This window comes from Drosophila sechellia, chromosome 2L, assembly GCF_004382195.2.
Source record: "Drosophila sechellia strain sech25 chromosome 2L, ASM438219v1, whole genome shotgun sequence".
In the NCBI taxonomy this organism is placed as follows: Eukaryota; Metazoa; Arthropoda; class Insecta; order Diptera; family Drosophilidae; genus Drosophila; species Drosophila sechellia.
The window spans coordinates 9,375,857-9,390,367 of record NC_045949.1 but is presented as its reverse complement, the minus strand read 5'-3'; the positions used below and the strand labels follow the sequence as shown (position 1 = coordinate 9,390,367).

At 45.4% G+C, this 14,511-nt stretch overlaps 2 protein-coding genes across 2 annotated transcripts; one reads left to right on the top strand and one right to left on the bottom strand.

Moving 5' to 3' along the window:
• Nucleotides 1–699: 699 nt before the first annotated feature.
• On the top strand, nucleotides 700–2,665 carry LOC6611830 (venom carboxylesterase-6). Its single transcript, XM_002036316.2, has 4 exons — nucleotides 700–1,584; nucleotides 1,641–1,854; nucleotides 1,905–2,358; nucleotides 2,416–2,665. Exons 1-4 carry the CDS (start codon nucleotides 700–702, stop codon nucleotides 2,600–2,602), a joined length of 1,740 nt encoding a protein of 579 aa, XP_002036352.1. The 3' UTR covers nucleotides 2,603–2,665.
• A 7,012-nt stretch (nucleotides 2,666–9,677) lies between these two features.
• LOC6611829 (esterase E4) lies at nucleotides 9,678–11,977 on the bottom strand. The gene is made up of 4 exons (XM_002036315.2): nucleotides 11,860–11,977; nucleotides 10,769–11,790; nucleotides 10,263–10,713; nucleotides 9,678–10,146 (listed from the first exon to the last, which is right to left on the bottom strand). The coding sequence occupies exons 2-4, from the start codon at nucleotides 11,778–11,780 to the stop codon at nucleotides 9,915–9,917; spliced, it is 1,695 nt and encodes a 564-aa protein (XP_002036351.1). The 5' UTR covers nucleotides 11,781–11,790; nucleotides 11,860–11,977; the 3' UTR covers nucleotides 9,678–9,914.
• Nucleotides 11,978–14,511: the final 2,534 nt, after the last annotated feature.

Genomic DNA, 14,511 nt, shown 5'->3' with positions numbered 1-14,511 from the left:
CTTTCCCTTCAAGAGACCAATATAAATCCAATTAGCACGCCTTTGTCCGATCTAGAAAACACACAGTACAAAAAGGAGAGTGAATGATCGGAAGAAAGGAAGCGAGCGGATCGAAAGGAAGACGGGCACAATGGATCTCTTCACACACTTCATCAGTTTCGGGCTCTCGGCGATATCTCAGGGGTTTCTTTTCCTGGCCGAGGGATGTGCCCTCGCCAAAGTTTATGACTTGCGCACCTTTTGTGCTCACCATTAAACGCCATTAGCGGGCATTTAAGGATCGCTTTTCGGCTCTAATTTTTTGGGATAGGTCGCCGAGGTTAAGTCGGGGTTAGCAGGGTGTTCCGGCGCACACCTAATCTAATAAGTCGCAAGCACGCAAACAAGTTCACGTGGGAAAATTGGAGCGGGCCAATAACCGATCCAGGAGATACTGGCGTGGGCCGTCGGGATTATGCTGAGATGGGTGTGTGTGGGAAGTGGTCGGCGGTGGGTAATTTATGGATTGCCGCTAGCCACAAACCCAGTTGGCGATTGGATATGGGAAGAGATCGCGAACAACCGACGCCCAATGTCAATGGCGCAGTGGAATCGCATCAATTTCTGCACTTTATGTGACATAATCCCAGTCAGAACGGCGGCTATAAAAGCCTGGATCTGATGCTCCAGCCTCCACAGTATCGCGTGGAGCTTGCCAGAATGTGGCGTCTTTGCGGATTCGTTCTGCTTTGCGGTCTTGCTTCTGGCCAAAACAGCGATGAAGATCTCAGCAAGGCTATTCCGGATGAGGATGATCCCATTGGAAGCAACAAGGAGCTGTCGGATCTGGTCATCACCACAGCGTTGGGCAAGATTCGTGGAACTATTCTTCCCTCTCAATCAGGTCGCAATTTCTATGCCTTTCGTGGAATTCCATATGCAAAACCACCAGTGGATCGGCTTCGTTTCCAGCCACCAGAACCAGTGGAGCAGTGGTTTGATACACTGGATGCCACCTTCGATGGCCCCAAGTGTCCACAGCTGGGACTTGTTAGTGGAGATGTGAGCGAGGATTGCCTCCGCGTTAATATATACACCAAGGAGCTGCCCAGCGAGGCGCAACCGAATGTTAGAAGACCCGTGATCGTATTCATCCATCCTGGTGGCTTTTACTCTCTTTCCGGTCAGAGTAAGAACTTCGCCGGTCCTCAGTACTTCATGAATCGTCGACTGGTGCTGGTCACCTTTAATTATCGCCTGGGATCGCTAGGATTTCTGGCCACAGGAACAAGGGAAGCACCGGGCAACATGGGACTCAAGGACCAGGTGCAGCTGCTTCGGTGGGTCAAGCTGCACATCTCTCGCTTCGGAGGAGATCCTAGCTCTATCACCCTTTTGGGTTACGGAGCTGGAGCGATGGCAGTGACTCTGCACATGGTTTCACCCATGTCAAGGGGTCTCTTTCATAAAGCCATCGTAATGAGCGGAGCAGTAACAGGTCAGTGGTCACTACCGGATCACCAAATGGATGTGGCCACCAAGCAGGCCACCTTGCTCCACTGCCACACGGAGAACGTTACCGAAATGATGGATTGTCTTAAAGGGGTTAGAAAAGGTGAAAGGAGTTATCCTAACCATTTGTAAATACTTTTAATTTATAGAAACACTACCTGGAATTCGCGAACACCTTGCCGAAAATGTTTGAGTTTGACAGAAACAATCCCTTGATATTGTGGAAGCCTGTTATTGAGCCAGACTTTGGACAGGAACGCTTCCTGGTTGAGGAACCTATAAGAAGTTACCAAAACGATGATTTCATGAAGGTACCCATCATCACGGGAATGACAAAGGATGAGTTTGTGGGTCCAGCTTTATGTAAGTGTTAAAGGCTTCAAATAAAAGTAATAACTTACAAATATCCTCAGCCATCCTCCAAAGTCCAACTCTGCTGTGTGCTCTTAATGAGAACTTTGAGTCCTTGGCCCCCGTGTTCTTCATGTACAACACTAGTGATTCCCGAGCATGTAACATAAGTCAGGAGCTGAGGAACCACTACTTCCCGGAGAAACTCATCGATGCGAATCGTTCGCTGGAGGCTTTATCTAATCTCTACTCGGATGCCTTGACCGGTTTCGGAATCCATCGTTTTGTCCATCTGGCTGCCAGGTCTACGAAGGTCTACTACTATCGATTCTCGTATCAGGGTGCAAGGAGTCACATCTATTACCCAGAAGATGCACCCTATGGCGTTGTCCACCACGATGATCTGATGTATCTGTTTGTGGAACCCTCGATAAGTCGCATGTTTACGGAAGATGATGATGAATTTCGCATGGTTGATATTATGGTCCGCATGTTTTCAGCCTTCGCTTACAAGGGGTAATACCGAAATATTTGTTGTTAAATAATAAACTTAATAGGTATTATTTTTTTTAGCGATCCCAATAAACCCACCGATTTGGCTCTGAGGGATATTCGCTGGCGACCTTTTAGCTTCAAAAAGCGCTACTTTCTGGACATTGGAAAGCACATAACTCTGGAGGAGAATCTGAACGCCGAGAACTACGAGATCTGGAAACGACTATTTCCCCTCAACTGGCGACGTCAGACGAAGGAGGTTTAAAGGACGATGCTTTGAGCACAACTTTACTTATCAAATACAGGCCACTAGGCATATTTATTTAAATTGCTTCACTTTGTTTTTTTTTTTTTTGCTGTTGCACAGTTGCCAAGTGACACGCCAATTGGCATATTTTCAACTCTCCAATTTGATGGTCTTCCCCTCCTGAAATTTGTTTTGGGTCTTCGTGTCATCGCTGTGTGGGTGCATATATTATACGACAGTCGGCACCCGATAACAGCTCTACGTGTCGTGCATTATGGGTTGTCGGCGATCGCGTGCTTTGCTGCGACACTGAGAGAAATTTCAGGCAGAAAAAAGTTTATTATATGTTCATGCTGTCAGGCAGCCTTAAAAACTATAAATGTTTATTCCTTAAAGAGATGGGTTCCTTATTAACATATGATATTCTATATGATATATGACATTTGGCTCGATCTTTTCTCCCAGTGCAGACCACCGCCGCAGTAGCCCGACGTGCTGCCACCGCACATCTGTGATGTTGTAGCCTCATCCACTTTGCTGTTAGTGGGTCGCTCACCAATGTATTTTCGTTTTTATTGCTCTTATCGGAGTTTGGTTACGCTCCAGAGCATGACAATGTCAAAAACCGGAGTCGTCCAATTCGAGTGGCTCGTGTCCTGCCCTCCGCTCATTAGCATAGTGGCCAACACATGACGCTCCCGATCCAACCACCCATCCATCCATACATCTATCCAACCATCCATCCATCTATCCACTCATCCTTCCAATTGGCAATTGAAAAGTCCATCATGAGTCACGCCACCCGAAAAGGTCCTGCGGGGGTGCCACCAGTTGGAAAATTGTAATATATTAATTTATGCAAATTGCAAGGCAACCGAATGCGGTGCGGTATCACCAGCTATAGATCAATGCATGTCGGGGTTGCTCATTTTGATCGTTTCCACTTTAGTTTTAATTGTTTCGCTTGTCAGCGGAGCCAGAAAGAGATCAGCAATCGAGATCGGCAATGGGAGCATATGCTGTCTGTGTGCCATAATTTGTTAGATGCAAAAAAAAAAAAACAAAATGTAAAAAATAAAACAGAAAGAATAAGAGAGGAGGAAAGTTTCGGGCGGAGTGGGCTTCTGATGGACTATGGCATTCCAATTTCCAGCGAAATATTTTGGACAAGAGGCCAAGCGTCGCCGAAGATTTCGATTTCCGCGAACTGCCAAAGCGCAAATAAAGTTGTGAGAGCGCTGCATTGGCAATCCCAAAGCCCCGCAGGGTCCAAATCATATCAGATGGTTCCAGGTCCCATGAGGTGTCTGCGTTTCCTGCTGCGACTCCACCATCCTCTCGAGGAATTGTTGGCCTGGTGTTTGGCGGCCAGGTTTTATTGACTGATGGAAATCGCTCAGCGAGCAGTTGAGTTTTGCGCTGCGCTTGCTTGCTTGCCCACAAAATGTAATTAGATTGCCAGGCAAAGCGGCGGACTCCCATGGAACCGCAAGAGCTAACACCTTCCTTGTGGTTATTCCCCACATCCCAATGCCCAAGAAAATGCCCAAGACGCGTGCTTGGAACTCCTGCTGTCAACATCAGTGCGCAGGAATCTCGCCGAGCTGCGGCCAAAGTTGGCAATGAAGTTGTCTGGCAATTGACGCGCGATAAGCCAGAGACACAGTTCGAAACGGCGCGAGTTGGCCAAAACAAAGGCGATTCGGTCGCAAGGCTCCAGCGCTGTCCTTTCTTACATAGAAAAATTTGCACAAACATCACAAAACTCATAAATAACAACAACAACGACAGCATCAGCAGCAGCTGAAGTTGCAACTGCAACAGCCACAACTGCAAGTACAACTATTGCAGCCGGAAAGTGTCCACCTATGTGCAACTGACTCCTTGGCCCTCCACTTTTTTAGTTTTGTTTTTTATCCAGCAATGGATAATGTGCCTTGCACTCCACAATTTATGACTCACTTGGCAGCCTGTGCTGGACCGAAAACTATGCCAGGCATTTATTGGGTTAAGTTCAGCCGATGGAGTTGGAGATGGAGGCATTGACATATTTTCATGGTCCAGTGGCTGTGTGGATATCCATGGGAAGTGGAGAAGGTAGAAAAGGGATAAGAACTATCAATATATTTAACTTATTTTCTTTTATAAGAAATACCCGATGACTTACTACCAAAATCTGCATTGGCATGTGCCCGAAAACACTCACCACTTGAAATCACCCACATGGGTAATTACCACCAGGAGCTTCTGATAAGAAGACTCGGGTCATGTGGCGTGTGCTGGAATTATCCGAGTTTATGGGCCATGGCAGTCTCTACCGCATTCACCGACTTTCCCTCGAATTATTAGCATAGCCGTAGGGAAATGGAAAATGGAAAATATGACGAGTGAAAAACATTTAACAGACAATTGCGTGCGGCGTGTGGGCGATCCATCAGTCGCTGATGAAAATATGCTGATAAGCTGGCGAGAAAGCCATTAGCAACTGGAGGTGGGCTAGATTGGAGTATCCTGCCTGGGTTTTTTTTTAATAACAGCCTTGGTCCTGCGGCGCTGCTTATTGGAAACCATTTGAAGTGGCAGCTTGGAAAAGTCGCGTGCCGATCGCAAGCTGCGTCTGCCATTTCATGATCCCATGCTGAGGGCTAGTACCGATGATCTGTCAGTCAGTCAGTCAGTTAGTCTCCCCCATCAGCATCGCATCTTTCGGATGTCAAATATCTGCGAGCATAAACATACATATATGTATATCTGTTGTCATCGCGGCATCGGGTTTCAATAATAGTTTTGTGCAGCTTTCGACTTGCGATGATGGATCGTGTTGCACGGTGTCTCGCTTATTGACTAACTGACAGAGGGGTGGATTGCTTAATGGAAGGTCTTCAGCCAGACTCTGCCTCAAGTACCTTTACGTGGAGATCTGAAGTTTTATGAGCCTTGGAAGCCCTCTCATTCCTCGGCCCTCGAGTTATTTGTTTTATTCTTCTCTACTCGGCTGCTTTTCCAGAAAACACTCCGATAAACTTTAATGAGCATGTCAGAAATTCTACTGGTGGGTAGAACCAACAAATCGATGACAAATTGTAAAAGTTGCAGCTCTGATTGATGTTAAGGAATCCCAGCTGACTGTCAACGATTTAGTGGATCGTTTAACTAATTGCTCAATAACATACCTGTCCAGTGGAGCTCATTAGAACAAGTGCATCAAGATGAGCCGGGGGCCCATTGGGGCATTTCCATTTCCATTTCCCAGACTCCAAGCTCAAACGCCGGACTATTAATCACACGAAATTGTGGCATAGAATACAATTTCATCAATTGTGGCCAAAACACACTCGCAGAAGGAAAACCACACCCGCATGCCACTCGAGAGAGTTTCCCACGAGTTCGGTACCGGTTACTTCGACTCCAGCTCCCAGTTCGGATACAGTTGCTCTGCTTGACCCCTGAGACTGGCGCTCTGTTTATAAATGTATATTTAGTAGTCCACACCCCCAGGTGGCTACCGATGAGGAGCATTAGCCAGTGCGATCACGTAGCTCTTTGTTTTATATTCCACTAGTTTAAGGTGCCACAAGGTGATGAAGAGTTGAGTGTCCCATCGCCTCGACTGCAGTTCACGTGAAGACAGCTGCTGCAGAAGCAGCCAGAGGAAAAGTAGGATGCAGCCGCATTCCGTGCCCTCATATTGTAGTTCAGTGTCAACGTCAACCACGTAATCAACTTACAGGAACCCATTGCCAGGACAAACAGTCGGTACTCTACACTGAGAGCAAAACTGATGGCATTTAAGGATGTTTATTTACATGCATGCAACAAAATAAATATGTACTAAATTTTTATATTATTAGCTTTTTGTTATGCCTGTCTTATGGTTTATTGATATTTTGTTTTAAAATACAAAAATTATTTCAATTTAGTGAATTAAATATTTTTCTTCAGTGCACACTCTCGCAACATCCCTTTCATGGACAGCAAAAAAATTGCAACAATCCGCAGAGGCAACCCCCGAGTTCAGGACCAAGTCCTCCGAGCTATCTTTCCCTGGTGAACGGGAGGGGGGAGATTAGAGGAAGGGGCGTTTGTCCTGGGCTCGCTAATGTTTGGTTTCATTAGTCCTGAGCGACAAATCAAACAGTTTGTGGCAGTTTGTTTGCTGTATTTTTTCCGGCATCCATCCGTTGTTTACACTCATTAGTTGGTCCTTCTGGCACTCGAGTCCTGCGCTTAGAGTCCTGGAAAGCGTCGCACCCTTGTGACAACTAGCATACGTTGGAGGGCGCACTGATTTCGTTCGGTTGTTGAGGGTGCCACTCGGATGTTGTTTCGTTTTCATTATTTAAAGCACATTAATAATCACATCTGACAACGAAGGCACGGGAAATAGGAATAGGATTAGGGGCAGGAACGACAGGAGTCGCGTATCGGAAAACTGCAAACAAATATTTGCAAAGGGCGAGAGTCGGGGGAAAATGGCACTTAACGCGCTTGTAATGAGTATTGCGACTATTTGGGTGGTTTCGCCCACTTGTGGGTGGTTGCGCTTTTTATGGCCCTCGAATTGGGTGCAAAAGATTGCAATCTCAATCGAATGTGGGTGTGTTGCAGTCGATTGATTTGCGGGTAGTTATGCGCTACACATATCAAAGAGCAAAGGGGGCGATTATTGACTTTGATTATCATTAATCGAGCTCGGTGGTCCTCCGAGCCGTCCGTAAACATGTCTATTAACCACAAAGGTCCAAAACATGCATAATTATGATAGCTCGCTCCTTTTAGCCAATGTCGTTTTGGTCGCCGGGCCTTCAAACAAAAGCGACAACGATATATCCGAGAGAACAACAAAAGACACTCAACCGGCGACCACACACAAGGCAGCTTGGAACTTGGAGTAGCCTGAGATAGACAGCGGCACAATGGGGCACTCGTTGTATAGCCGGTTCATATGTGACCCCGGCACTTTGGTTATCGAATAATCAAGTTGTGAATCACGGACCCCACAAACGAAACTAAAACGTGGAAAAGGGGAAGACAATTAATTTTAAGGTCGTTTGATGTGAACACTTTCACCAAAAACAAACAGAACAGATACGAGTGTCCTTTTTTCCCAGTCGCTTTGATGTCGGTTGTTCGAGCCTGGCATTTACGGCAAGTGCGGGAAGGATCCAATCATTAATCACGGCGATTTGGATTTGTATAAATATGTAATTAACCGCAGTGCAGGGAAATTGTATTTCAAATGGAAAGATTGTAGGCGCCAGCGAGGTGGGGATGGAAATTAATGGAGTTGTTGGGAAAGTGAAAACCCATTTCCAAGAGATCGTCCTTTTGTGATCAAAGCTCTGTCCGAGCAGATCCTTCCACGAATATCAATCAATTGGGCTGCCTTTCTTCGATTGCAACCCATCCCCATGGAATAAAACCGAACTCACTTGAAAGGGACAGCCAAAATAAAATACTTTCGTGCGTGTTGTCCAACAACCAAGTGGCCTGGGTCTTCCCAGAAATTACGCATAACAAAGCGCTGCTCTGGCCGAAATCTCCCTATATACCGATTCCCAAGCCGATGGAATCGAATCCTTCCCCACTTCTCTGCCACCACTCTCTCAATTTGTATTGTCATTAGCGATTATGGGTCGGGGGGGCGTAATCCGATATGTTGACAGAACGCATAAACGGGGATCGAGTATTTTCAAACAGCAGACCAGGACCAGGACCAGACCAGACAGGACCGCTGACAAGCCTATAAAGCATTCGATCCTTGGCGCTACTTCAAAACTGTTTACTCCTTTTGTGAGCTCAATAAAAACGTAATCAAACCCACAACGCGAGCTGGTTGAGGGGGATGATGATGATGATGCGTCACAAAAAGAGCAAGGGCTCGGGATCGGGATCGGGATCTGGCCAGGTTTTCCATCGAAAAACCATGGCGCAGGCGTAGCGAAAGTGAAATCGAGACGCAGCCACAATCGAATCGGCAGCTGGAACACCTTCGCATCATCATCCATCCCATCATCATGATCATACCCTCACCTTCGAGAGCATCGAGGATGTTTCTGTTTTGTTAGAGGCCCACAAAGGGCCAAAGTCAAAAGGGGCACGCGCTCAGTTCTCGATTTTGTTCCTAGACAGGAGACATTGTGACTGATCGGGGTCGTATCCTCGGTCCACGATCCTCAGACGATCGGTTTGTTGTCTAGACAGGCCGCAGACATAAGTTTAATAGACTTATTGTAATTGAGCCACAAAAGCCACTCTACGCACAACTCTTTTCGTATTTTCCAGCTGCCAGATGGAAAAGGTGTTACCCTTTAATCTCCATCAATCTCGGCTGAGAAGCGCAACTTTATGTGTTAATGTTGAGGGAAATTTAATTAAAATTTGCAAATGTTTTGCCCATTTTCATTGTCATTCCCGTCATGTCACCAAATGCCAGGTCATGTCGTGGTCCTTGTCAAGTTGACTTGCCCACCTTTTTGTGGGATATACATATATCTGTCCCAAAAGGGAATAAGGCACAATGCGTATACTTAGTCGACTGTGTTTGCCTTTGCCCCTCATATTTCTATGGGCCAAGTTAACAAGTTAATTTTCCATATTTTCTTTGGCCCAACTTGTCACAGGTCCTTGTGTGCGTCCTTTGTGGTTGGTAGAGGGTTAAACGTGGATCCTAACCCAAATGAAAGTGCGTGCTAATGAGTGTAAAGCGTAAAAAAGACTTGGCTTAAAATTTCAATATTTTAAAGACCTATCTCTTGTTTATTTTCAACTTCGGAAATAATTATTGACTCCCCATCACGAAAAGTCTGCCATTTCACATCCAGTCACCCCAAAAAGGGGGCTGGGCAGGCGATAATCCTTTTGTAGCCCATCGCATTGTTTGGCATTTTCACGCAAGAGCAAATCGTAAATGTCAATAGCAGCGCATCTGTGTAATGGGATATAACCCCTCGGATTTTCACGCAGGGGCAGTGTGGTATCACAGCAGTTTTGTTTTTACACATGCCAACCTGACAAATACAATTATTCAAAGCTCAAAGAGGTCAGAGTTTGAAGGTACCGACCCCAAAAACAAAGTGTAAAGCCGAAAACATTTAAAGACAAATTAATGTGTATTTAAGCTGAGCCAATCCGCTGTAGGCCAATAACTAATTGCCCCAAAGAAAAGCTAAGCTCGTTGTGGAAACAGGGAATATCTCACGCCTTTCTTGATTAATTAATCAAAGTAAATAGCTGCATTGCTCCAGCGAAGAACAGGCCAAGAACAAAGGTCGAAGGTCATTAGCGTAATCTAAACGGCCTATTGATAAGCTTTTTCCACACCTAATTGCTACATTAATTTCCCGATGAGCCGGGAGGCCACACCAGTGGCGACGGCCACGGCGAAACTGAGTTTCCAGGCAGCGCCTCCGCCCCGGGCGTGCGTGGGAAACAGTTCGTCCCAGACGGCGTATCGATTCGAATAGCCGGGCGAACCCACCTGGGTCACCACCCCGTTGTAGAGCATCTTCAAGACCGTCGAGTTGCAGGGTGGCCAAATATCCGTGCTGTTCACGGGTGTCCTGGAACGGAAGAAGAATTCAATTGGTTTTTTTGTTCACCATCAAAAGCCATATGTTCTTCTATTTCACGGTTAACAAAGTTTCTTTTTAAGTTTCTTGTTCTTTAGTATACTTACCCTGTTTTGGCAAAGTGGCTAAACCAGCTGGTTAAACGCTCCATCATAAAAACATCCGAATCATTTGCCGACATCAAGGCGCCATACCAATAACCCGGCATCACATAGTGCAGATCATCCGCGTGACCCACTCCCACGGGCTTGTTTTCGCCGTTCAAAGGAGCTGAGAGACTTTGATCACCCACGTAATCCATTCGCATATAATAAACTGGGGTAAAGTGACTGGCTAGTTGGACCAGACGATGGACACCGTGCCCAATATATGCATCGGAGAAGATCTGTCCAAAGTTTTGTATGTTTTCCGAATTGATTTCGGTAGTATTGTCACCGAGATAGAAATCCTTCAGTTTTTCTCCAATTTGTGCATCCTGGCGATAGAGAAACAACTCTGGGGCGTAATCCACAAAGTTTGAGCCAAAATCGTGTAACAAGTGCTGGTTTTCCAAGTGCACTACGAAAAAACAAATGATATACTAAATATTAAAATATGAGCAACTGAACCTCACCATTTGCATTGTAGTCGAATTCATTGGCGGTGTAACTGATTAGCAGGGGAACCTTGTTGAAATTTCCCTCCTTGATCAGCTCTGTAGGATGGTTGGGTAGAAAGTGCCCATCGATCTCGTAGTTCCACTTCATATTAACAAGCTGATAGGTTTCCCATGCCTTGCAGACTTCCACAATGCGTGCCCAAGTTTCGTTTCGGAGACACTTCACCACATCCGTGGGATCATACATCGGACAACCCAGCTCACGAGCCAGTTTTCGTGTCCAAAAAATGTTATCTATATCAAAGTGATTGGTGGCCGATCCACTCATGAGGATTGCCCGATGGAAGAGACCTGCGGAGAGGGGCGAGGCCAAGTGTAGACTGACTGCCATCGAGCCAGCACTCATTCCGAAAATAGTCACCAACTCTGGATCACCACCAAAGTGTGATATGTGATCCCTTACCCATTCCAGAGCCATCACCTGATCGAGGAAACCAAAGTTTCCCTTCGTCTCACTGCTGTTTGTGCTCAGAAATCCCAGAGCTCCAAGGCGGTAGTTAAAAGCCACAAAAACTACGTCCTGATCTAGCAGATATTGAGGTCCTGCTTCATAGCTGCTGTGTCCACTTCCCAGGACATTGGCTCCGCCATGAATATACACCATCACTGGAAATTTCTCCTCGAAGCTCTTCGTGAAAACGTTGATTTTTAGGCAATCCTCACTCATAAAAGAAACTACTCCTGGTTGTGGACAAACGAGAGAGTCGGATGTGGCCTTGAACACCTCGTCACCCCAACTAGTTTCCTGAACTGGATTGGCGAACCTGAGCTGTCCCACTGGAGATTGTGCGTATCGTATTCCTCTGAATGCGTAGATGGTCTTGTTCCTAAAGCTCTGCATGGTATCTCCTTGGATTCTGCCCAAGGAGAGCTCCACCACAGGATCATCTCCGATGAAAGTAACAGCAGCGGTGAAACCTATTAAAATCAAAAGAAGAGCCCACGTCAACTGAAAAAATCGAGGCATTCTGAGTGATCTAAAAAAAAATAATATATTTAATGATGAGTGAGTAGTGAGTATGTAGTAGTCTGATTTTTGTTCTTACCAAATGAAAATTCTCTGTGGGAATTGTTCGAGATCTTGTGCGGTTCTCAGAGTTTTCGCAATAGTTTTATTAGTTTTTCCCCTTTTGGTGGTGCGCACCCGCATGTTACGAGTATTTCAGCGGAACCGTGACTGCAGGTTTCGCACGGTTTCTATTTCCTCGGGTGGTACTATCTCGAAAACAACTTCAAGATAACTTAATCGATTAGTTGCCAACGATTAGATTCGTGTTGACCAAAAGGAAGCAAAGTAAACACAAGATTAGGCCAACAGTTCTATGCTCTCTCGTTCTGGTAACTCAAACCCATTACCTTGCACTTTAATGACCGAAATCCAATTCAATTGAGACATTGCTTCATTGAGAGATTTCGAGTTCTGTTTCGGATTTGGGTTCGCCATTGGCACACGTTAGACACATCACCCTGATTTGCACCACCGATGGGTTGTGGGTCCGTTGGTTTCCATGGGTCGTGGATCGGATCCTACGCCCGCAGATTTTTAGTGTTTCGAGTTTAGTTTTTCTCATGCCAGCCGACTGAGATTTAAATTGATTTCCTTATTAATGCACATCCCTCTTGTAATATTCAATTAAAACTACCCACGAAATAGCAGCTCTCTTGATTGACACAACCCGAGTGGTAATTACTCGAGCTCTGCGACAGTCGGAGTTCTCCTTTTCAGCCAGATTGAAAACTGAATATGATGGCGGCGAAGGAAATCCCACAATGACCTTTTTGAAATAAATTCCCTTAATTGCGACGGCTTTTAATTGTGCCAGGAAGTAGATGATCTTCAAATTCAATCAACAATGAATATTAATATTCCCTCACAGATCACAACTCCCATAAAGAAAAATAACAATTTTCACACATCGCCGAGTAGCAAAACTCGAAAATGAAACAATTTGCGCTCCCCAAAACGAATTTGCGACAATCTGCCGCTGCTCCTGAGGAGCTCAACTCAATATTCCGGACACTTGAGTGCGCATGTGCACACCGCAGCACCACGGGAGGATCGGATCGGAGGCCGGAGGAAACCACCCTGCCTGTCCAAGCTCGATCTGGACGGAGCCACTCGAGTTGTAGCAAATATATGAGTGGCCTCTTGACAGACATCGCCATCGTCGTCATCATCATCATCATCACCATGCCGCCGTAGTCGTGGAAGCCCAAACTGTGCCACTTGAGCGCTCTTTGTGTACCCTTTGTGGCAGGCTGCTGCAGCTTCCTGTGGCTTGATGACGTCGCCACGAAGCTCAGACATGCAAAAATTTCTCACGCATCGCTAGAAGATGTTATTGTTGTGGGGTTAAGTGGGAGAATCCATAGTATTAGCATGTCATAATCTAATATATGCATTTATCAAAATAAAATTCTTAAGAGACGCATGTGTAGGTTTCTATGGTAATATTGTAATACTCATTACTTTTCTTGCACATTTTCTTCATTAACCTTTCGAGCTACTTAGTCGAGGTCACGCCCTTGGAGGTCTAGAGTCGCACCCCCAAAAGGAAAATTAAAGGATCGATTTCATTAATTCCACAATTGCGAAATTTTCTTGCAGCTGCCTCAGAGAGCACTAGAAAAACCAGCCAGCTCAGCCATGCAAATTTGCAGATATTTCAATAACTGGCTCGGCTATTAGATGACAAACTGAATGGAAACAGTCGCAACTCTCAAGTGACCAACATGCAGGCCTCCTTGTGGGTTTACTTCCTTCAGGAGAATGAAAGAAATGCCACGCCCCTCGCTGAGTTCAATCCATATCCCAATCCCATTCAGAATCCGCAGAACAAAGACGATGGAAATCCAAGAAAAGCAACAATTGCCGCACACGATAACCACTTGAGTAATCAATCAAAGCGATAGGCAAACCCAGACGTCGACGTTTTGTAATGAATATTTAAAGATGGAAATTATCGCAATCCGACAAAGGCGAGGGGAGGGACAAAGGGGCAAGGTCTCCGGCATTTTGCATAACTGATAGCGAAACAATAGACCAATATCAAAGTATGCTTTGCATTCAGCACTCTCGGGCATAAGCGCATACGCGATTCGAGCATAATGCGATAATTTGGGCACAAAAGTGCCGGCCAAGGGTTCAGTTTGGTTATTAACATCTTGCTTGGTCCTAATCGGCCGCATATTCCCGCAATTAATATGAAAAGGATAAGGGAAAAGTTCTGAGACATCGTCGTACTCGCTCAAGTGAGCAAATGTCCCGAATGCGAAACAAAAATAACAAAAAGCCCTGAAGGACTCGCAGGATACAAGTGGAGTTATACTTGTAGGGTTGCTCTCCTCTCCAGACCTTTGTGGTATTGTAATGAGTGTGACGTCTTATTTGCGCCACGACGAGGGTTAAGAAACGGGTAAAGATCCTCAGGAAAGGGTTTCTTACCTTCCACCAGCCCTGCAAATGTTTTCACACCATTGCTCAGCGATTGTTTGGTAAATAGGACCTAATTTCTAATTATTGAAGTGATCCAATCATCTTTTTATGCCAGTAAATACTTGATCATTTAATTTTTAATCATTTAATGTTAACATTCTAGTGTATCACATGATATATTTAATAAACTAACAAATTATTTATAGTAAATGTTGATAAGTTTTTTATGATGCACGAGTTTTTCCTGATATTTTATACACAC

Coding starts and splice junctions, on each gene's coding strand:
- LOC6611830 (XM_002036316.2), top strand. CDS start 700: ATGTGGCGTCTTTGCGGATTCGTTCTGCTTTGCGGTCTTGCTTCTGGC. Junction 1,855..1,904: donor GTTTGTGGGTCCAGCTTTAT/GTAAGTGTTAAA, acceptor AAATATCCTCAG/CCATCCTCCAAAGTCCAACT. Junction 2,359..2,415: donor TCAGCCTTCGCTTACAAGGG/GTAATACCGAAA, acceptor TATTTTTTTTAG/CGATCCCAATAAACCCACCG.
- LOC6611829 (XM_002036315.2), bottom strand. CDS start 11,780: ATGCCTCGATTTTTTCAGTTGACGTGGGCTCTTCTTTTGATTTTAATA. Junction 10,714..10,768: donor ATTCGACTACAATGCAAATG/GTGAGGTTCAGT, acceptor GTTTTTTCGTAG/TGCACTTGGAAAACCAGCAC. Junction 10,147..10,262: donor AGCCACTTTGCCAAAACAGG/GTAAGTATACTA, acceptor CTTCCGTTCCAG/GACACCCGTGAACAGCACGG.